At 40.5% G+C, this 21,558-nt stretch overlaps 2 protein-coding genes across 7 annotated transcripts in view; one reads left to right on the top strand and one right to left on the bottom strand.

The window, feature by feature from the left end:
• Nucleotides 1-4,114: 4,114 nt before the first annotated feature.
• arpc5b (actin related protein 2/3 complex, subunit 5B) lies at nt 4,115-6,738 on the top strand. Its single transcript, XM_086088479.1, has 4 exons — nt 4,115-4,378; nt 5,062-5,133; nt 5,211-5,387; nt 5,621-6,738. The coding sequence occupies exons 1-4, from the start codon at nt 4,238-4,240 to the stop codon at nt 5,681-5,683; spliced, it is 453 nt and encodes a 150-aa protein (XP_085944605.1). The 5' UTR covers nt 4,115-4,237; the 3' UTR covers nt 5,684-6,738.
• hmcn1 (hemicentin 1) overlaps nt 6,172-21,558 on the bottom strand; it is a 118,166-nt gene continuing 102,779 nt past the window's right edge. For 4 of the 6 annotated variants that reach the window (XM_086088473.1, XM_086088476.1, XM_086088474.1 and 1 more), the window contains exons 83-107: nt 21,336-21,549; nt 20,167-20,301; nt 19,896-20,086; nt 19,703-19,784; nt 19,348-19,617; nt 19,093-19,263; nt 18,847-19,017; nt 17,332-17,502; nt 17,054-17,224; nt 16,798-16,968; nt 15,910-16,080; nt 15,699-15,845; nt 15,477-15,614; nt 15,135-15,256; nt 14,254-14,491; nt 14,033-14,095; nt 13,815-13,934; nt 13,595-13,729; nt 13,384-13,497; nt 12,184-12,309; nt 11,986-12,114; nt 10,830-11,189; nt 8,358-8,477; nt 8,104-8,230; nt 6,172-7,982 (exon numbers count right to left, since the gene is read on the bottom strand). In XM_086088473.1, the coding sequence (XP_085944599.1) occupies nt 7,616-7,982; nt 8,104-8,230; nt 8,358-8,477; nt 10,830-11,189; nt 11,986-12,114; nt 12,184-12,309; nt 13,384-13,497; nt 13,595-13,729; nt 13,815-13,934; nt 14,033-14,095; nt 14,254-14,491; nt 15,135-15,256; nt 15,477-15,614; nt 15,699-15,845; nt 15,910-16,080; nt 16,798-16,968; nt 17,054-17,224; nt 17,332-17,502; nt 18,847-19,017; nt 19,093-19,263; nt 19,348-19,617; nt 19,703-19,784; nt 19,896-20,086; nt 20,167-20,301; nt 21,336-21,549 (4,224 nt within the window). In that variant the 3' untranslated portion in view covers nt 6,172-7,615. The remainder of the gene's footprint in view (nt 7,983-8,103; nt 8,231-8,357; nt 8,478-10,829; nt 11,190-11,985; nt 12,115-12,183; nt 12,310-13,383; nt 13,498-13,594; nt 13,730-13,814; nt 13,935-14,032; nt 14,096-14,253; nt 14,492-15,134; nt 15,257-15,476; nt 15,615-15,698; nt 15,846-15,909; nt 16,081-16,797; nt 16,969-17,053; nt 17,225-17,331; nt 17,503-18,846; nt 19,018-19,092; nt 19,264-19,347; nt 19,618-19,702; nt 19,785-19,895; nt 20,087-20,166; nt 20,302-21,335; nt 21,550-21,558) is intronic. The other 2 variants (XM_086088477.1, XM_086088478.1) reach the window with 1 other exon arrangement.

Here is a 21,558-nt window from a genome sequence, read left to right as displayed (position 1 = left end):
TTGAAATATCTTTGCTGAGAGTCCGTATCAATATAACCTTGCTAAATAAAAAAAAAGCATCATGTTTTCATCTATCCTTTGTGAAATATGAGATAGTAATGAGGAAATTCAGATAAAAAAAGCAAATAGTAGTATTATAATTGTGAATTAAAGTAAAAGTGAGTCCTACTTTGAAAAAACATTACACATTTAAACTAAATTGTCAGTTAAACTTGCTCAAGCAGCATTTCTGCACACATGATGAACATTATTCTGTACATATTGCACATAATGGTGCATTCTAGTAATACATAATCTACCGCCACAATCTTGACATACAGATGCGAGTGTATTATAAAATAAAAAGATAAAAAGTCTTCTGCCAACAAATGTGCCTGGATGATGATCATTGAAATATCTTAGGCATTTTGGAAAATTTGTAACATAAAACAGGTGGGGGAAAAATATGGCTCAGTTTCCACGGAGCATTTACATTATCAGGAGTCCAGTATATTAAAAAAATTGCATGGACTAGCATCAAATTGATTACTTAAAATATATCATGTTGACTGATTACTCAATAATTGTTTTATAAATAAAATGTTATATAGTTTACATACATATTTTAAACCTCAGTATCTACAAATACATTGGCACATATTTTGTTTAAAATAATAATAAAAATAAAATTAATAATAATAATAATACGGTAATCAAATGTGATTCTTGAGCAAAAAAAAAAAAAAAGCCAAAGCCTGTATTAAAAGTTGAGCCATGTTACATCCCAAATTTAAGTTTGGGAAAGGTCAAAGTGCAGGGGTCACCAACATGCTGCCCGTGGGCACCAAGTCACCCCACATGAGTCGCCTACTACAGGTATGTTCTATACAAAATAGCTCAGACATTGTGATTTTCAGTGTGGTAGAAATTATCATTTTAAATTGTAAATTTTTGCAGACATTTATAGTATAAGTGATGCAAAAGTGTATTTGTCAAGAATGGGTGAGTACCGATACAAGGTAGCAGTGACCGATACCAATATCTCTTGTGCTTGTTTTATGAATAGGAAGAAAACATTAGAAATTAGAAGAATTGAAAATTGCCATTAATTTAATGCAATTTTAAGGAAAAAATGCTATATTGGGATATTTAGGTATTTCTATTGGTATCAGTATCAGTGACTACTCAAGAGTTGAGTACTCTGGAAAAAAAAAAGTGAGATTGAACATCACTAATATTTATCCGATTCATTAATTTGTTCAATGATTGTTAATAATTATTGTGAGAAATCATTAACATGAGGATGAATCATTTTTTAATAGTAACATATAATGTTCTTTCAGTAGTGTTATATTCAACTGGTAGCCCTTCACATTAATCAGTAGTAAGAAGTCGCTCAAGTTTAGGAGGATCATTGTTGACTACTGTTTACACTCGGGAAGCAAATGGAAGAAGCTGCATGCTACCTTCGTTGTAATAATATTTATAAACTATTGTGACATTATTAAGTGATTTAAAAAATTTAATGATGAATGAATACAACAAATGAAAATTCAAAAAATATATATGATGGAATTTCTGTTAAATGAAAGTCATTAACGTCTTGTTCCTTATTATTCCCATTGGTGTACAATAGAAAACAACAAACCACAGTTACAGTAACCTCCAAAAATCTAAAAACCACCTAGAATGCCCCACCCAACACATATCATTACATTACTCGGTTTAATAAGCTGAAATTCTCATCATGTGGGAAAACTAATTAAGTGCTTAAGATACTTTAAAGGGGAGTTTTTGCCTTTCTCTTGCACGGAGAGCATTTGGCAGGCTTGCAGACACGGGCAACTTTCAGCTCTTTATCTGTGAACTCATTTGTCTAACCTGGAATGCACCTTACACCAGAGGAAATGATGATGATGGGCATGTTGCATTCCTTCAGGGCTTTCACGTGAAGGTCATGTATGTGCCTGTTTCCTCACCTTTTAATGTGCTGACTCACGCGCAAAACACTTATAGGCTGGGGCACTCCTCAAAACCCTCATGGAGGACACTCGTGGCCCACGCACGCAACACACACTATATGTGTGTGCGTGTCCGATGTCAGATACTTTGTGTCGCAAGTACACACGATATTAACTTTTACTCCCCCCTGCGGCAGGAAGCCAAAAGTCTAGACAGAGCAGATAAGGAAATTAATAATTATTCAGTTACAGTTAGCTTCTGTGCCTGTTGCCATAGCAACAGTAGGCTACAAGCGGGCCGGTAAATATGAGGGTTTTGGGGATCAAAAGCATGTATTTGTGGCTTTATGTGTTATGTTAATTACTCTTTGAGAATTTGTGAAAGTTCACTGGGCTGAAGTTCAAGGTGGAAAGTTTCCCCCGCTTCCTGCTCTGACAAACACAAACGCAGTTTCACTCAGAACAGGAAAATCCTCAAATCCGTGGTGACGCGCAGATTTTAGGAATCACCAGTAAGTGACCACCCACCTGCAGCCACAAAAACAAATATTTCCACACCATGAATCAGCACGTAGACACGCAAGCACCCCCCCCCACACCCACACACACACACGCACACTAAACTAAACTTTAGCTTACTAAAAGGATGTATAGATTACCTTTTTACATATTCACAAGAGCAGCCCTGCAACAGGGATTTAAAAGTCTTTCTCGCTGGGGTACACACTATATACCGAAAACCAAAGTATTTTTAACGTAAAAATTTGGTTACCCACTTTAAAAATGTATTGTGTGAGTGCTGATGAAGATTCACACATACAGTATGTTTATTCAACATCCCAAACCTTGCACTGTTATTATAATTGCAGCAATTTTCGCCTTACTACTCCGTCCATATTTTTCCACCATTTCAAACCATTTCTACTTCAGAATTTTCACCTCATTCACTAGCTATTTTCCACATTCCCATTTTTCCCAGAAATAAACCTTTTTGCACACAAAAATCCCCTACTCAATTGGATGAGACATCCAACAGTAACAATAAAAAAAAAATCCCATCTTTCTCATTCCAACTGTTCAGATCATTCAGGACATTTTGCGAACTATTTTTCACATTCACTCATCAAATTCCACACCTTTCACAATACAATTCCCACATTTTGACAAAAGCCCCACCCATAAATGTGAGAAATCTATTTTACCCATTTACTTAATTCCCCATTTCTTGACCAAATCAAAGCATTCCCATGTGTTGAGCTCATTCAAAACATATTGAGAACTGCTTTTCACATTTCAATTACTCCCACATGACTGAAATTACACACTTTCACAATAAAATGTCTAATTAATTAACATTGTACACACTTACATCCTGCTTTCACATTTCTTGACCGATACAAAATAGACAAACTTCAAAATATTCAGCTCATTCTGGACTGTTTTCAACACATTCTCCAAATCCCCACATTTTCGACAATTACATTTCCAAAATTTTGAGATATTTAATATATATATGTTTCCTCTTTCCACATCTATAGAAATTGCATTCCAGAAATGAAAAAAAAAAAGTCTGCATTTTTACATAGATGAGAGTTGAGTTAATTGCCTCAACTTCAAACTGGAATTCTTATTTTTCAATTACAGTATATTGACATATGGATATTACTGTAACTATAATAATAACAATCCTGAATATTTGCAATTACTTGTAATGCAAATCATCTAATGCAACTCTCAGCAGTATTCATACTTTTTTTTCACCCATGAATTTCTTCCCACCTCCAATGTGCAATATGCAAAGTCACTTTACCTGTGTGTGCAAGTACCGTGATTTTGTACTAGTTAATTAATGTTCTTGATATATTTTATTGTGCTTTATTGTTTACATTTGATTTCCTCTTCCTATACAGCAAACATAGCATTGCTCCCGATTTCTTTAACCTGATTTACAATGACAATAAAGACATTCTATTCTATTCTATTCTATTCTATTCTATTCTATTCTATTCTATTCTATTCTATTCTATTCTATTCTATTCTAATCTAAATAGTTGTAGTTTTATGCCAAGTTGTAAGGTGTGCTTGCCCTCTAGCGGTCACGGTTAAGACTGCTTGCAATTCCACAAGTTGGTCGCACGGCGGCGATGTCGTACAATGCGGAACCAAAAGCCACACAAAAAACGAGAGGGCGTCAGGACGCTTCCTGCTTGTCAGTTGACTGCAAAAAGGCCGGAAATTAAGCTTTCACGTTAGCGCTCTTTGATTCTGTTGAGTTGCTCTTTTTTCCCATTCCCGAAATGTCGAAGAACGTCATGTCCGCCCGCTTCAGGCGAGTAGACGTGGATGAGTACGACGAGAACAAATTTGTGGACGAGGAGGACGGAGGGGAGAACCAGCTGGGTCCCGACGAGGCGGAGGTGGACTCCCTCATCAGACAATATCCTTTACGTTATTGGCCCGCTTTGTGCTAGAACACGAAGCATATCGTGGAAAATGTTAATTTCGTATTTCATGGTGAAATCTGTCTAACGTGCTTTTTGTGTTTGCTTGAGCGGGTGTTTCTTGCTAATCGGGCGTTTACAATGAGGCCAGTCACTGCCCAGACTTGCCTGACAGTCACATTCCAGGGATTTCTGCTCCCATTTAACAAGGTTGCTATGGCTAGTAGGCTCGAAGTGATTTCCCAATTTTTAGATACTTCTCGTGTTTATGTCACTCATTCATGACTTACGAGTAAATTCAACTTGTTCTTTGTGCCAATAAACCGTGCGTTTTTTTTTAGCGCGTTCCGAAATGTAGCTACAAAGCAAGCGTCCGTTAATTTCTGGATGGAAGGCCTTATAAGGTATAAAAGTGCAACACTTCCTCATTTTAAGAGTCTTGCCCCGCCCACCTCACATTTTAGCCTATCAAATGTGAGAATCGTTGCTTTTAAGTTTTTCAACCATTTTTTTTATTGATATAACAAAAAACAGCCTTTTAAAATGTACTCTAATTTGAGCATATCAATGAAGAAACCGTCAAATGATAAGCAGATACAATAAAACCCATCATTTAAATGTATTTAAAGATGTTGAATTTTGCCTGTGAGTGTGTTCCAACCTTAACCGGACCCTGCACAGGAGACAACATGGCAGCTTTACAAGCGGTCCTCAAGAACCCACCAATAAACACCAAGAACCAGAACGTCAAGGTGGGGTTTGGCTCACTGCCATTTTGTCCTCTATTCCACTGTTTACATCTTCCCACGTCTGTCCAATTTGTCACCAGGACCGTGCGGAGGGCCTGGTGCTGAAGGTGCTCAGCGCCTTTAAGAGCAGCGACATCGAGAAAGGAGTTCAGTCTCTGGACAAGAACGGCGTGGACCTGCTGATGAAATACATCTACAAAGGCTTTGAGAGGCCATCGGAAAACAGCAGCGCTGTCCTCCTGCAGTGGCATGAAAAGGTACCCTTTTGCAATAGGTCCACTTCACTCAGAGAAAAACAAACAAACGATGTTTGTATTCAAATTGTTGCTCAATTGATTTTTGAACATCCAGTCACTATCAGTTCACACTGTTGACAAAGTACTCGAATTTTTCAACGAATATTACATTTATAGGAGTATGCTATTGACTTCTTAAGTAGAAATGTACCCTAAATTGTCACGTCAATAAATCCCTTTTTGTGCATTTGCAGGCGCTGGCCGCCGGAGGTGTAGGCAGTATTGTGCGAGTGCTGACGGCGAGGAAGACAGTCTAAATTTGGAGCGCATGTCTGACAGACACACACAATATAACAGATGGCATATGGACTACAAGGAAAATCAGAGGAGTGAATATTGGAAGGGTGAAGGGATTGTGTCAGATCAAAAATCTTATCTGGGTCATATTAGGTTCAAAAATAATTTTGGCACATTTATCTTCTCATGCTCAGTCATGTTTGTCACTAAGTGCACACACGCATCCCCTGTTTCAGTTCGTAGGTCCTCTTCAAATAGGACTAATGACCCTTTTTTTTTTCAATTTCAAACTGGAATATGTTCTTTTCTTTGTGTTGCAACCGCATCAAGACCAACTCCCAACTTCAAATTTGAAAGATTTTGAGTAAAATAAGCAATCTTGGTTAATGAGCGAGACCAATCATTTGTGATGCATATTTGGTTTTTGTGTTTATGCACTTATACTGTCAGCTTAAAATATTGTTGGGGCGTTTGCCGCCAGGATTTCCGTACCCGTCTTTTTTGTATATTTTGTGTGTTTTGTACCTAAGTTCAAATCTAATGCACATTGATTTGTCATTCTCATCATTATCCCAAACATTTTGCATAACCAGGGGAAACCTGTTGAGGTTTTGTCTGCCTTATGAGGTAGAGCTCATCTGTTGCCAAATAAAATAGATTACATTTCAGTTGATTTTAATGACTTGTGTAGTAGAGAACAAGATATCAGAAAAAATGCCAGTTTTTTTCCCCCCTGCTTATTTTAAATCACTTGGAATTTCTTCATTGTTCCACCAAAGCTTCACTACAGTTGACTTTATTTTCATTCTCAGAAATGGAGTCATAATGGTTCAGTCTTGACGTCGGTAGTTATACGTTCCAAGTTGCTAGATGTATTTTCTAATGCAGTATAGGCTGTTTTGACGTGATCAGAAGAACTATTCGATTATCTTCTGCTTCATGTATTTCTCGTTGCAGGGTGAGGAAATGAAGAGACATACCAAACTGATGTACAAAACAACTGCCTTATGAAAAAGTCCTTTTTTTATGTTTGTGCTTTTTTTTGGGACAAAAATAATAAATGGTATGAATGCTGGTTGAATGTGCTTTTTTTTTTCTCTCTCCCCCCTTCCACAACCTGGACCAAACAATCACTGGGAAAATATGATGCATACAAGCTAACATTCGTACTCCAATTCACCCTGGCCGAGCTGACATTTGGACCCAAGCATTGTAAGCACTAGGTCATCATGCTGCCCCTTGTTCCATTTAACATAAATTGCTCTGTGATGCAATTTTGTTTTTATTAAAAAAAAAAAGAAAGTCCAGTATAGCAGTACATGTAACAAAAAACTATGTACAAGTAAAAAAAAAAAAAAGTACATCTGGGCATCAATTGGTGGATGACGCAGCGACATCACTGAGTGTGTAACGGGTTGCTACCCGAGGGTGCCTTTGTGCCATGCAGTCAGATGTTAACATAAAAAAACTGTACTTCTCTATAATGCGTTTTATATTCAAGACCTTTCCAGTAATAAACATTTGACTATTTGAACAAAAGCCTAAGGATACACCTCTTAATAAATTATTTAACCTTAATTCATTTTATCAAGATGTTTTGGATTATTTTATTCTTGTGGGGACAGTTTGGGTGAGGCCTTCCAACATGATGTGTCCCAGACCACTAAACAGCGTTGGATGCACTAGAGCAGGTACTGTTGGCCTTTTGGTGTCCCAATACTTTTGACCATTAAATGAACATACATTTGGGAGCATTTTGTGTGTTTACAAAGAAGGGCAGCAATTAAAAGTAATAAATAGCCAGGACTCGTTTTGGATTGAAATCCACTTACACAAGTCAGTGTTCTTATTTCATTCTCTCGACGTGAACACAATGTATCATCCCAGTAGAGTTGCATGAGGAGGAAGCAACATCAGCCCGCACCTTTAGTCCGCTGTCATTTAAAGTGCTCTCAGTAAGGATAGGCCGAGACGGCGATGTAGACGATGAAGGTGGTCTGATACTCGATGCCTCCGTCTTCGCTGTAGGACAGAGCTCGCACCTTCATGCGGTATGTGTGAGGCTCTCGTAAGGCTCGGGTGGTGAACAGCACCCCTTTGAGGTTCTCATCCCGAATGGCGAACGGTAATGTGACGTCCTCGTCCACCACAAGGAAGGTGGTCCGAGGGTGCATCACTCCGTCCTGCGTGTAGGCCACCAGTCTGATGAGGTCTTGGTTGGCGGCGATGCCGAACGGAAGGGACAGGAGCTTGTACTCGAGAGCGTAAGGGCTCAGGGCGCATTCGAGGTCATTTGGAGGGCAGTTCTTCAGACAGAACCTGAAACACAAATCGCAGACGTGAGATGAGTGTTAATCTGCAAAGAGGCTGGAATACATTTTTGGAATATTCCATATGTCCATCCACATCTCATATATAAAGTGTGTGCGTGTGTATTTACCCTGTGGCGGGCTCTCTCTGGTAGTTAGGTGGACAAGGTGTGTCAATGCATTGGTAACTTCCTCTCATGTTGAAGCACATACGGTTGGCTCCACATTGGATGTTCTGCTCAAGACACTCGTCTAGATCTGGAAATACAACAAGCAACTTATCACCACATATAATTTTATACGCTACAATGAGGTAGTCCTAAAACTGGTTATTATCGGTCATTTAAACGTATGAATTAAGGTGGTCCATAAGTGAAGCTCTCACCTTGGCATGTCTTGCCGTTGGTCATCAGGTGGTAACCCGTTGGGCAAAGACACCTGTGGCTTCCTGGTGTGTTCACGCACTCATGCTGGCAGGAATCTCTCACCTCACACTCGTTGATATCTGGCACATATTACAGAACACAAGCGGTGTAACATGTACTGTATTGTGCCCCTGCCGTGTACAACAGGAATGGGCAACTTACATTTTAATCACTACTGCTGGAGGGTCACATATAGGACCACATACTCCCTAACGTGATTTATGACAAAAATGCTATTTCAGATTTGGACAAAATATGTGCAAATGTGCGAATAATGTGTTCAACGTTTTCATTGTGTTCAAAAAATATTTTCTCCAGTGCAAAGGGCTCTTTTGCATAAAAATGACCATTTAAAGGGGAAGTCAACCCAATTTGACAATATGTTCTATGCAGCCTCACTAGTTTAAATACTTTATTTTGGTTAATATTGCGTTAGTGGAATATGAGTTAAGCAGCAAAATCAAGCAGTTTTTATCCATATCAGAAGGCGTCCATTTTGCCACTTGCTGTCGAGTGAAAACGACATCACAGTTGCTCAGGTTTCAGGTAACAACAAAACAGGTGAGCTATGATTGGCTGTTGCCTTGAACAAACTGTGATGTCATCTTCAGTCGACAGCAAGTGGCAAAATGGCCGCACCCTGGGATGGATAAAAAACGGCTGGATTTTGCTGCATAACTCATATTCCACAAATGTAATATTATTCAGAATGTTATGATTAAACTAGTGAAGTCATATATAACATATTATTGTCAAGAAATAGTTAAGGTTGACTTCCCCTTTACCTCATTTGCTTCCAAAAAATTATAAATACGTTCTATTTTAAATGTTTTAAGTGTCCCAAAGACGTAGTTATACTTTTTATTATTATTATTATTTATGCTAGAGCATACAGAAGGCTTTGATGCAGTCTCTCAACTGCAAAGAACGGTTGAAGAAATGATAGTTATTACACAAATGGCCAGCAGGTGGCAGCAGAGCAAACGAGATCAACCAGGGCCATGTTGAAAAAAGCTAATTTACCCACAGTTCTATACAGATTTGTGAAGAATGACGAAACTTAGCTATATTCTAATGGTAATTGCTGCAAAACGTAAAGAGATACAAAAAAACAGATACTTTTTTTCCTGATGAAAGAAGAGACTCTAATCTTTTTTTTGTGGTAGGTTCATGTTTTTATAGCAATAGAACATAATATTCTGTGGGCTTCGCAAAATCAGTCAAAATCCAGTAGAACAGCTGGGAAGGGGATTGCTTCAGGGAAAATGGCTGGGAGTGAAATTAAGGACGGCACATACTGTAACTGTTGGGGGAAAAAAACAGTGCAATAACTCATTTTGCGCATTTTTTCCCACAAAAACCAACTCACTCAAATGTTTAATATTATTTGAAGTCCAGTGTTTATAAAGCACATCACTTCAAAAGCGCAAAAAAAAAAAAAAAAATTAGGACTATTCACGTTGTAATGCAGGGCAGTACAAGACCCAATGTAAGCGCAACTTAGCAATGTCTGCCATTTTGTGGTGACTGGTAATAATACAACTTAAAAGTACACTTGACCGCTGCATATTCACATTTCGGCACCTATACATTTGCATACATTGGGGATTTTTTTCTTTTTCCCCCATTATTGTTTCACAATTTGGATTTTGTTTTAGGGATTTTTCCACAATTTCCTTCCATTCTTCACATAAAAAAAGAGGGGGAAAAAAACACTTTTTATTTATCTATCCAGCAATTTTCTTAACCGCTTATTTCTCACATGGGTCGCAGGGGTACTGGAGCCTATCCCAGCTGGCTTCGGGCAGTAGGCGGGGTACACCCTGAACTGGTTCACTTTTTATTTTTTTATATTAATCAAGGGGCCACCCACCCATCTGGCCAATTGCCCATCCTTGGTGTCGATAAATACGGCAGCCAAAATCTTAGAAACACTTCTTATGATGATGCAGTGAAATTTTATACCATTTCCACCCAGTGGTGCGCGAAGCTCATTAGACGCCCGGGGCGAACAGCTGTTTTATGCCTTGGGAAAAAATTTTATTGACGGAGGCGTGCGGTGCGAACGTAACTTTTCTAGATTGCTGCCACCTCTATCAAAAGTGGATGAATCTTTTACATAACAAACAGCCAATATTTGCAAAATCAAGTTTTTGTCGACCTTGGTTTGTGTGTGGGCGAAGGGTCACGCCCCTGTTAGAACCATAACAATAATCAACCAGAATTGTTAAATTAATACTTGCTTGAACCTAATGTGTTGACCAATAATTGACTCCATGTCAATATTGTCATGTAAGCTTTTATTTTGGAATCTGAATTGGTGAGGTGAGGAGAGTGTTAGAAGAATTTCTGCTTGAAGAATTAACCAGTATAATACAATCGCACTGTGCACTGTGTTTCTCTCTGTGACCCTGCCTGCTCTCTCGTATTACCTAAGCAGCGTCCATCCTTGGACACAAACCCCTCCTGACAAGCTTCGGGGCCCTGATTTATGGGGACTCCTCTCGGGCTCCGGCCCCTGTCGCGCCCCCTTGTGTTGGCGTTGTAGGAGTGATAGCTGTGCGAGGCCAAGTTGTGGTAGAGGCGCTGGTCGGGGTCGCGCTCAGGAAAGGACTGGGATGTTCGGAAGCCGTAAGAGTAACTCTCATAAGTTGGCAGGCGCTCAAGCCCGGCGCATGACTTTCCGTCCCCCAGCAGGTAGCGCCCCGGTGGGCAGGTGCACTTAAAGCTGCCTGGAGTGTTGACACACCGGTGGGCACAGGGCTGCGGAAGCCGCTCACATTCATTGATATCTGCCCTCCACACAAAGAAAGACCAGCACCAGGAGGAGAGAAGAAGCAGTCAAGGAGAATGGAAGAAGTAGGTCATGTGGAGACGGACGAGAGGAAAGATGACGAGGACAGAAATAAAAGAAATGTGGTGCGGGTCATGTAAATAGAAAGGAGAGATGAGGATGGGGGAGGAAAGGGGATACATCAGTTACCCCACTGTCATCTCAAATGAAATATTTGGTTTCAAATTAGTAAAAAACATCAATCAAATTCGCAACAATGTGATTGAATTGAAATTTAATGACAGCTACAAGACACGATAAGACAGGTTAATGATGTCACAGGCAGGAGTGTGCTGTTATGAAGCAGAGTTGGGAAAGTCCAAAAGAGTGACAACAAACAAGGTGTGACAGCGACGTAAATGAAAAGGTGCTGGTCTTGCTTTGGAGCCATCAACTGTCTTCCCCTTTGACTCTTTCCATCTCTTACGCCCAAGTAAAAAAAGCCACGGTACCATGCATTGCATCTCTCGACCTTTTGTGATGCTGAATTCATAAGTAAATAGGCAGTTTGCAGCGCTTAAGTTGTTTAAGCAAGCAGTGATGTTTAAACAAGATGGCAGATAGCAAAAGAAAGAGATGAAAAGCTCAAAACAAACACAAGCAATGAGCAAGTCCTATAAAAGAGATTCATTCATCCCTCTAAAATATATAAATTCAGCCTAACATATTTGCACATTAGCAAGCAAAAGTTAGCGGCTCAATGTTTTTAAATCAAGACTTTCGAAAGCTACAATAGCCAAAGATGAAGTACATACCAACACAGGGCCTGCCCACTCCCTGAGATCGGTATCCGCGTGGACACGTGCAGTGGTAACTCCCTCGAGTGTTTTCACAGATCTGGTTGTATCTGCACTGATGGGTGCCATCTCGGCACTCGTCAATATCTACCATAGAGAGTGGTCTAAGTCAAACAACATTATGTCTTACATGAACGATGAACACGCAACACTGACCTATACATGTCCCATTGGCACCCTTGGTCATACCACTGGGGCACAGGTCGATGCAGTTATAGCCACCACGGGTATTTTTACACTGCTGGTCTGAGCGACAAACCCGCTGTCTGCATTCATTTATATCTGGAACGGCATTTGGGGAAAGAGACATCAGTTCTGGAATAATACCAGGAAGTCAAGTCAAACATATATTTTTTAAATACTCTATGTGCCCCTATTAGTTTAAACATTGTATTGTGATTAATATTGCACTTGTGGAATTTGAATTAAGCAGAAAAATTCAGCCATCTCTTGGGGAGGCCATTTGATGTCGACTGAAAATGACTTAGTGTGACAATCAAAGGTACTTTAACTTTAACATCACACTTTGCGCTCAGCGCTCAGGTAACGGTCAATTACGACTCACCTATTTTCTGAGTTTGGTCATGTGACAATCGCAAGCTGAGCCGTAAATGGTCATTACCTCAGCTGTGATGTCATTTTCACTCTATAGCAAGTGGCAAAATGGCCGACCCCTGAGATTGATTAAAAAAAGGTGGATTTTGTTGATTCATTTATATTTGACAAACGCAAAATTAATCAGAATATCGTGTTTAGACTCGTGGGGCCACATAGAGCTGTGTTTCTAAAATGGAGGTATGTGTAATCCTGGGGGTACGCAAAGGTACACCAAGGGGGATGTGAGACTTTAAAATAAAGTCCAAAAGTTGCATCCATGCACAAAAATCCTTTAAAAAATAATTATTAAATTATGTAAATATTTGAGAAAAATCTAAGTTCATAAAATGAATGTTATATTCAGTAGGCTATTCAATTTCATTGTCCTACAAAACCTGCCCCCCCCCCCTCTATAGCAGAATGGTTTGACCCAATCTGTTAAATGCCACCTAGTATAACCTGTCAATCATTTCAAAACTTTATTTAAAATTAATTAAATAATGTAATTCTTTCTTTCTTCTTCTTTTTTTAACCAAATCATCTTTCAACCATTTATTTTTAAGACTACTGTAAGATGTGTCTAAAATTATATTCAAGTGATTTGGGGAGTGTGAATACTGATTACCTTGATTATGTATAGCACTACATACATACTGAACTAATCACCAAATAGATGTATAAACAGACAGATACAGGTAAATATGTTGCTGTTAGGATACCTAATTGAAGCAATGTAGTTTTTTTTAAACGCACACTTACCAACACAGCGTCGGTTCCTGAGCTGAAATCCAGGCTCACAGGCGCAGCGATAACTACCAATGGTGTTCACGCAATGTTGATTGCATGGATTGGACTCCTGGCACTCATTGATATCTGAGCAAAAAATATGAGAGATGTATGAACTTCAACACCCCTGAGTGGAAAGAAGCAGAATTCAAGGATTTGCTATTGTGCTATTGTGCTATTGTACCCGTGCAGCCGTGGCCATCAGCTGTTCTCCTGAACCCGCGGCCGCAGCGCATAACGCACCGGTATGACCCAATCGTGTTTTCACAGTCTTGTCCATCATGACACACGTTGGCACCCAGCAAACACTCGTCAATATCTGGTGGGGACGAACGTTTGGGTTGCGACACACTGAGATGACAACAATGAACAGTCAGCGCGTTATGTGTGTGAGTGTTACATACCTTGACAGGTCCTGCCATCGGCCGAAATGGTGAGCCCCCGGGGACAAGAGCAGTAGTAGGTGCCCATAGCGTTGTGACACGCATGAGAACAGGGGTTTCCCACTTCACACTCATTCTCATCTGTAAAAAAAACAAATAAACAATAATATAAATTATTTCATTATTAAAATTCAATATCTAAAGAGTCAATGACAACAAATGAAGCCAAGAACAGCCACCTGCACAGTACGGCCCTGCAGAAACCAAACTAAACCCATGAGGACACTGGTTACTGCGATCACCTGGAATGAAAAACATGGGATTTATTTTCTATTATGTAGAGAAATCCATACATCAATGTGAAAGAAGCAGATCAACCTAAGAACCACAACTAAGAAAAGCTGGAATAGGTCAGAGATGGAATAAAAAAATAATACAGCCTTGATTGTTAATCTCGTACCCTTGCTGATACGAGCTTGGATGCTGTATTCCAGCACCTCCTCCATGGCGTGATACTGAGCGCTGATGGCTGTTGCATGAAGAGTCTGTACTAAGTAGGGCATCTTGCCCCTGGATACGTCGTAGGAGATGGTGTGGTTCCAGGAGTAAGGCACGCTCTCCCTGTCAATGCTGAACATGCGTGTGGACAGCGCATAGAGCTGGCCTGGTCCTGTCTGGATGTAGTCTTCTGTGTAGTCCTGATAGGAACACAGCATAGTCTTCATTTCTCCTATAACGGGGGGGGTGTCCATTTTTTTTATGCACAAAATGTAATGAATGCAAGGAACTTGGCATTCTTTACCGCACCCAAACAGGCAATAATAATTAATTTTATATATAGGCATGTTTCAGGGCACTCAAGGTCACCGTACCAACATACAGCAGTTGAAAGAAAACAAACAGTACAATAAAAATAACAAGATAACACATCAATTAAATGGCGAATGATATGGGCAACGTGGAAGTGAATAAGCAGTCATGTGTGTTTTGAGTATATTCCGTGGCCAGAGGTGGCAAATCCAGGTCCAGAAAGTAAAAACCCTGCCACAGTTTGGCTTTAGCCCCAGGTGCTAGCTAGCTAGCTCCCCGGGTGCTTGTTTACCTGCTAGGGCGCTAGCTAGCTAGCACCTGGGGCTAAAGCCAAACTGTGGCAGGGTTTTTACTTTCTGGACCTGGATTTGCCACCTCTGGCCACGGGCCACTCAAAAAATGGACGGTGGGCTGCAAAAAGCCCCGAGCTGTAGTTTGGACACCCCTGCCTTACAACTTTATTTAAAAAAAAAAGACTCATTATAACAAATGATAATACATTGTCTTTTATGTGTAATGTAATGTGCATACCTTGATGCTGATATCAACATGTGAAGGCAGCTGGAGGATTTGTCCATTCACGACTATGTCCAGTAACAATGCTCCATCGGAGTCTAAGCCCCGGGCAATGTGAGTCATCCTTAGAATCTCACCTAAGTTTAAGAAGAAGGATTGGAAAGCTCAAGCTCTTGATCAGCACAATTATTAGAATTATTTTTGTTTAGACCTTTTAGAGACATTTTCTATATTGCTTGTCCTGATATGGTGACTTGGCACCAATCACATTTGACTTTGGATAAGAGGTGGGGTAGACCCTGACTGATCTCCCATCAATGATAATACACACTCACATTTACACCGATGCATATCTACCTGTAGCAAATTCCACCTGTGTTTCTCGCCTGAAGATAGCTCCAGTTAATGTGTACCCGTTGGAAGCCTCTCCTACTTCCTGTGCAGTGGTCCAGTAGATAGGATTCAAGATGGAAATAAGCTTCCTCATTGCAGGCCCTTGATTGAAAGTTAGAGGATTGAGGCATTTCATTTGGCAGATCCCAAATAATGACAATTTCGATAATTGTTTCCATAACTGACCTAATGATCTCGGAATATTTGAAATAGATGCTTTGACGAGTTTGCCACCAGATGTTGTGTCAATGACGGTGGCATTCAGTATGGCTATACCAAACTCGATATCATTGATATTCCCTATAATGCTTCCTCGTGCCATCTGTGGCCCACCTGACAAAGAGATACAATATTTAAAATGGCTTTTAGAGATACAATGCATACCCAGATGTCTTACCTGGACAAGCCTCAACGTTACACCTGGACAGTTGGGAGGGGTCTCCTGGGCACAGGCGGCCACCTTTACTAGGTGATGGGTTATTACAGAGACGCACACGTGTCCTTTCTCCACCCCCACAGGAAGCGGAGCAATCTCCCCAAGACTGCCAGGGTCCCCAGTTACCATCAACTGCAGTAAAACAAAATACGTTCACATCAACTTCATGTAAAAACGCTCACTCAAACAGCTTGATTGTTTCTAAAGTCACAGAATACTTTTCAGTACAGAGCATTAGGGCTGGGAAAAAATGTTGACCAAGTTGGTTGGGTCGACCACAAAAATTGGTCGACGCAAAAATGCATGTGTTGAAGCTATTTTTATCATTTTAAAAAAACATATTTGCGGCACCTGGAAGTTGCCGGAACCAATATTTCATGTTTCCGCACAGACAGTTATTGCTGACGGACTCTGACCGGCCTTCACCAAAACACTTATAAGATGCGTCCTAGGGTTTGTTTGTGCTCTCTTTAGACTGAAAAGAGAGAAAATTAGCATCGCTACAATATCTGCTGTATGTAACAAAACAATCCACGTCAAAATCACTAAAGAAATAAGAGTTCTATGGAATTTATTGGAGCCAAACACATGTAAGATGGCAAGTCATGCATGTTAAACATAGGGCAAGACTCACTCCTCCAAGTTTTTTTTCCACTCCTCCAAGTAGCGTTCAAGCTAAGCCATCCAGCATAAGGAACAATGAGTATTTATATCCACTAAACTTTTTTCTTTTGGACTTTAAAAAAAAACAGCGGGGGGGATCATTCGATGGATTAAACAATAGAAGACTACATTTTACATTCGTGACAGCACTACACAGCATATTCAAGTGAAGTTGCAAACACGCACCAGGACACATGGCTGTGTTACATCTTTGTATTTGTGCATCCGCGCCTGCACACGTTCTGCCGCCATTGGCCGGCCTGGGGTTGTCACATGTCCTGTAGCGCCTCATCTGCCCTCCGTTGCATGTCTTGCTGCAACTGCCCCAGCTGCTCCATGGACCCCAGTTCCCATTGACTGATAGCCAGAACACATGAAAGGATAAATAAGTAAACCACAAGAAGTTAAACATAACAACGTAGCAAAACTGGTGATAACTAACCTGGGCAGGGCTCGCTATTACAAAAGTCAATCTGCACGTCGTTGCCTTCACACTGCCTTCCACCGTATAGTGGGCTGGGGCTGGCACAGAGGCGTGTTCTCTGTCTGGTGCCGCCGCTGCAGGAAACGCTGCAGGCTCCCCAACTCACCCACGATGACCACTTCCCATCCACTAGTGAAGAAAATCATTTGTTCAATTAGCTGTATTAAATGCCTGAAAAAGGATATCACAATTTTACGATTTTCCCTCTTGTAAACAGCAAAGCAAAATGTGCCTACCAGGACATGGTCTCTCCTTGCACACTTGTGTTTGGGTGTCTGTGCCCTCACACGGTGATCCATCAAATGCAGGCGGCGGGTTGTTGCACAAACGGATTCTTGACTGCATACCTTTTCCGCAGGTCTCACTGCACGGGCTCCAAGGAAGCCAAAGCCCCCAGCCACCTGACACTGCGTCAGTGAAAACAGAGTCGGCACTTCACTGGAGGCCTACACTGTTAGATGGTACTCTAAAATCCTACACAATGCAGTGAATGACGAGACGAGGAGATGAAGGAAAGTCACGTCTCTTTTACTGTCCACACATAGGGAGATTATAATAGCAGATTATTGCCCTTCAAACAAAACAATCGGCCAACTGGGCCAAATAGCAGATTATTTTCCCCTTAAAACGTTATCATCAAAGAAAACCAAAATTTCCGATGCTGTCAAAGTACACTGAATGCACCATTTTGCTTACGTAGTATAAGCAACGAACAAGTGTAAAGCGTATTTTAATCTGTTGCCCCCCAAACATCCTTTAAGATGGTTAATTACATTCCAGTTGGAGTTAACTGTAAAATTAAGCACACGACAAAAAGAATAACAGCCACTGTATATTTAAATACAAAACATGCTTCGTTTTTGTAACATCACTAGCCTACCGCAAATGCTAAAAGCGAATTCAAACGCTTATCGGAAGTGTTTTTCCTTCACATATCGAATATTCACACACAAATGCAGTGGGAACATATACACATAGGTAAGATAACACTACGCAAAGGCACAAATGTGTGAAAAACAAGCTATTTTAATATAATTAAATTGTAACTTTCTTCTGTATTCACTTTAAATGTGTACACCATGAATCCACAGGAACAGTCAGTATTTGTTCTTACTGTTTTTCCACTTGCTATTATTTGAGTATATTCTATTCTTATTTCACGTTTTTATTTTTATTTTGTCATTGTCCTTTCAAGTTATATTTAAAGTTGATATTTCAAGGATTCAAAGAATTTATTTTCTCAGAATTCAAGGATGCAAACATCCAAGGATTTTTTATTATTGACACATGAATGTATACAATAACATTGTATACTTCATGAAATTTGTTGATAAGGTCATACTATGGACTTGCCATTTAAAGCAGAGTGAATCTTAATAGCAAAAGTTAGGAATGGGGCGGGAGGGATAATTTTATGCATTATATATCTTTTTTTAAATAATCGGCCGATTAATCCGTATTTTTTTCTGCCAAAAATCAGTATTGGCATTGGCCTAAAAAAATGCATATCGGTCGGACTTTACACAGCAACCAACCAACTACTGCCCTTCAACCCTTTTATCACTATCATTGCTTTGATCCAAGAAGCGTCATACTCCCACCCCTCCCTTAACAGGTATGAGGCAGGTGAATGTCTATCTGAGGGCAAACGCTTGCGACGCTAGTGAATGTTGATTTCATATCGTCAGCTAATCTGGAACAAAACTCCTCAGTGGGATACGGCCTTAGCGAAAGAACATTTGTTGTCTTACCTGGACAAGGTCGGACACTGCACATGATGACGTCAACAGCCCTTCCCTCACATGGCCTTCCTCCATACTGAACTGGCGGGTTACTGCAAGTCCGCACCCTCGTTCTGTTCCCATGACCACATGACCGAGAGCACTCCTCCCACGAAGACCACTCTGACCAGTTACCGTCAACTATAGTAATGAAATGCAAATCCTCAAGTCTTGCATGTAGCATCCACCATTATCAGCTGTTGACAGTAACCCTACCCGGACAAGGCTTCCCGTGACAACTGCGTGTCTCTGTGTCTGATCCTGCACAGTGTTGTCCTCCATTGGCAGGAATAGGATTGTTACATTGTCTTTGCCTCTTTTGAGAACCAATCCCGCATGTTGAACTGCAAGGGCCCCAATCAGCCCATTCAGAGTAGCCTCCATGAACTGGAAATAAACCCACAAACAAAACATAATTATCAGCTTTTTGTAACTATGTATGCCTATTAGAATTATGGGCGGGCGAAGTACCTCGAACAGTTAGCCCAACCCGAACCAGTACTGATCCAAGTAGGTTTCTTGCTACACATTCATATTCAGCTGTGTCCTCCTTCTGGGCACTGTTTACCCGAAGGGACCCATTAGATAAAGTGGAGAAGTGGTCGCTGCCCAAAAGTGGACGCCCTTGGCGAGACCATTCAATCACTGGGGTAGGCTCACCCTCCGCCTGGCAGTTGAGTACCAATGTCGTGCCAGCGTCCACAGCTGTTGTTACAGGCTCTACTATAATGGTGGGCGCACCTGGAAAATAACACCGATGCAAGAGATTTTCAGGACACCTGATTATATTGGTCAGTCCTGAAAATGATTTTCACACACAGCTTACTCTGCAAAGTTAGAGTGACACTTATTTCCACAACACCAGCATCGTTTGTTGCCACACAAAAATAGTTGCCTGCATCTTCAACCTGTGAAAAAATCAATTAAAACCCACACAAGCAATTTGTCAAAAAGAAATGCACTTAACTGAGGAAATGTTACATTGTATTAGACACGCACGATCTAAAGTGCTTTCCTACCACTGTGCCATAGATGGCCAGAGAACCGTTGTCCAGTTGACGGACGCGCTTGCTGATGACTATGTTGATTCCATTTTTGCTCCACTGGATGGTAGGAAGTGGGTCTCCCCGAACGTCACAGTTCAGAATGGCATTGCCGCCGAGAGGTTCGATACGGTTGGAGTGAAGATCCCCATCAATGATGGGAGGCTCTGAATGTAGAAAAAGTGGGAAAAAAGTCATGATAGCGTTTGAAGATGCAATCGTAAAAGGAGGATGAATGTCATCTTACCTTTGACGTAGACAAAACCCAAAGACTTGATGCTTCCAACTGAGTTTTCCGCCACACATGTATACGTGCCAGCATCTTCTTTACTCACTCTCTCTATCACCATCTCACTGTGGCCACTCATGTGATCATAGTGAACTACAGAATCAGTACATCAGAGGCAATGAGAGAAAATCGTCAAAACACAATGGAAATTAATCTTCATAAAAGTAAAACATAAAAACTCATAGACCTTCATTCAAGTTCATGATTACGTTTTTTATTTTAACACAACTTTGGTAAAGTGGATTATAGGTGGAAAAAAGTATTGAGACGCCACAGCAACAGGAACACTACAAAAATACAGTAGATAAAGATGGGCCTGACTGCGAAAAATTTAAATCCAAGTGTAATTGACGTCAATTATAATTGCATTTTAAAAAGTGAATTAGTTGAAAAATATAGAATAGGTTGAGTATGCGAGTGCCAGGCATAAGCAGGGGTCCATCGTATCTGAATTTGCAGTTATAACTGGTGCCTTTGTTTTTGAAAAACTTGGAATATGGGAATTTTGAACCATCCACCCAGAATGGTATTGAGAAGGTCAGGGGTCACTGATGTTGGATAATAGGGCCTATTTACAACTTATAATCAACGGTTTAATTTCATCCCTAAAATCTTTCCACAAAATTGGAAGCTGATTAGTTTTGTCATGAAGAATTAGGATTATTATAGTTAGGGGACCATTGACTTTTTCATTGCCTGTATATAAATGGTTGGGTATGTGGAGATTGGACAACCTCCCCGTCAATTTAGAGGACTATGTCTTTTTTTTTTTGTAGACGGAGCCGCTCTGAAATTTGCCAAATGTGGTCAAATGACATAATACTGCTCCAACACAAAGTTTCACCATTTTAAAGCCATGACCAGACTACATTGTCTGAAGCATGTAGTCAAAGCCAAATGGTTGTTGATAAAGTGCAGAGTTTGAAGTGCTGCCTTCATGAGTTAAAATCCGTTATGGTTTTTATTCAAGCTATTTCTTTTTTATCCATCCATCCATTTTCTTAACTGCTTATCCCTCAGAAAGGGTCAGAAAGGGCGCTGGAGCCTATCCCATAACTAATCAAAAACTAAGAATTTTTAAAATGCTTTTTCCAAAATGGTGTAATTTTGCTAATCAATGGAAGCACCTGGGATGATGTTGTTGTTGAAGGCCCATGTGATCCTGGGGAGTGGGATCCCACTAACTGCACAGTCCAGCAGGAGGCGCTCGCCCTTGTTGAGGGAGACATCTCCAAACAACTCAGTGAAGACAGGGTGGGTATGAACAGACAAGCTCACCGTCTGACTGTCATGACCAACTTCGTTGGTGGCAACACATGTGTAACTGCCTGCATCACCAGGCTGATGTCG

The sequence above is a fragment of the Leptonotus elevatus genome, chromosome 11, assembly GCF_054856555.1.
Source record: "Leptonotus elevatus isolate MCC_2025b chromosome 11, RoL_Lele_1.0, whole genome shotgun sequence".
Lineage (NCBI taxonomy): Eukaryota > Metazoa > Chordata > Actinopteri > Syngnathiformes > Syngnathidae > Leptonotus > Leptonotus elevatus.
Note: the sequence above shows the minus strand (reverse complement) of the source record. Positions and strands in the feature narration are given on the sequence as shown.

What these genes read in the sequence shown, in the direction of transcription:
- arpc5b (XM_086088479.1), top strand. Translation starts at nt 4,238, where the DNA reads ATGTCGAAGAACGTCATGTCCGCCCGCTTCAGGCGAGTAGACGTGGAT. An exon ending in TGGACTCCCTCATCAGACAA is followed by an intron (nt 4,379 to 5,061) that starts TATCCTTTACGT and finishes GGACCCTGCACA; the next exon opens with GGAGACAACATGGCAGCTTT. An exon ending in CCAAGAACCAGAACGTCAAG is followed by an intron (nt 5,134 to 5,210) that starts GTGGGGTTTGGC and finishes ATTTGTCACCAG; the next exon opens with GACCGTGCGGAGGGCCTGGT.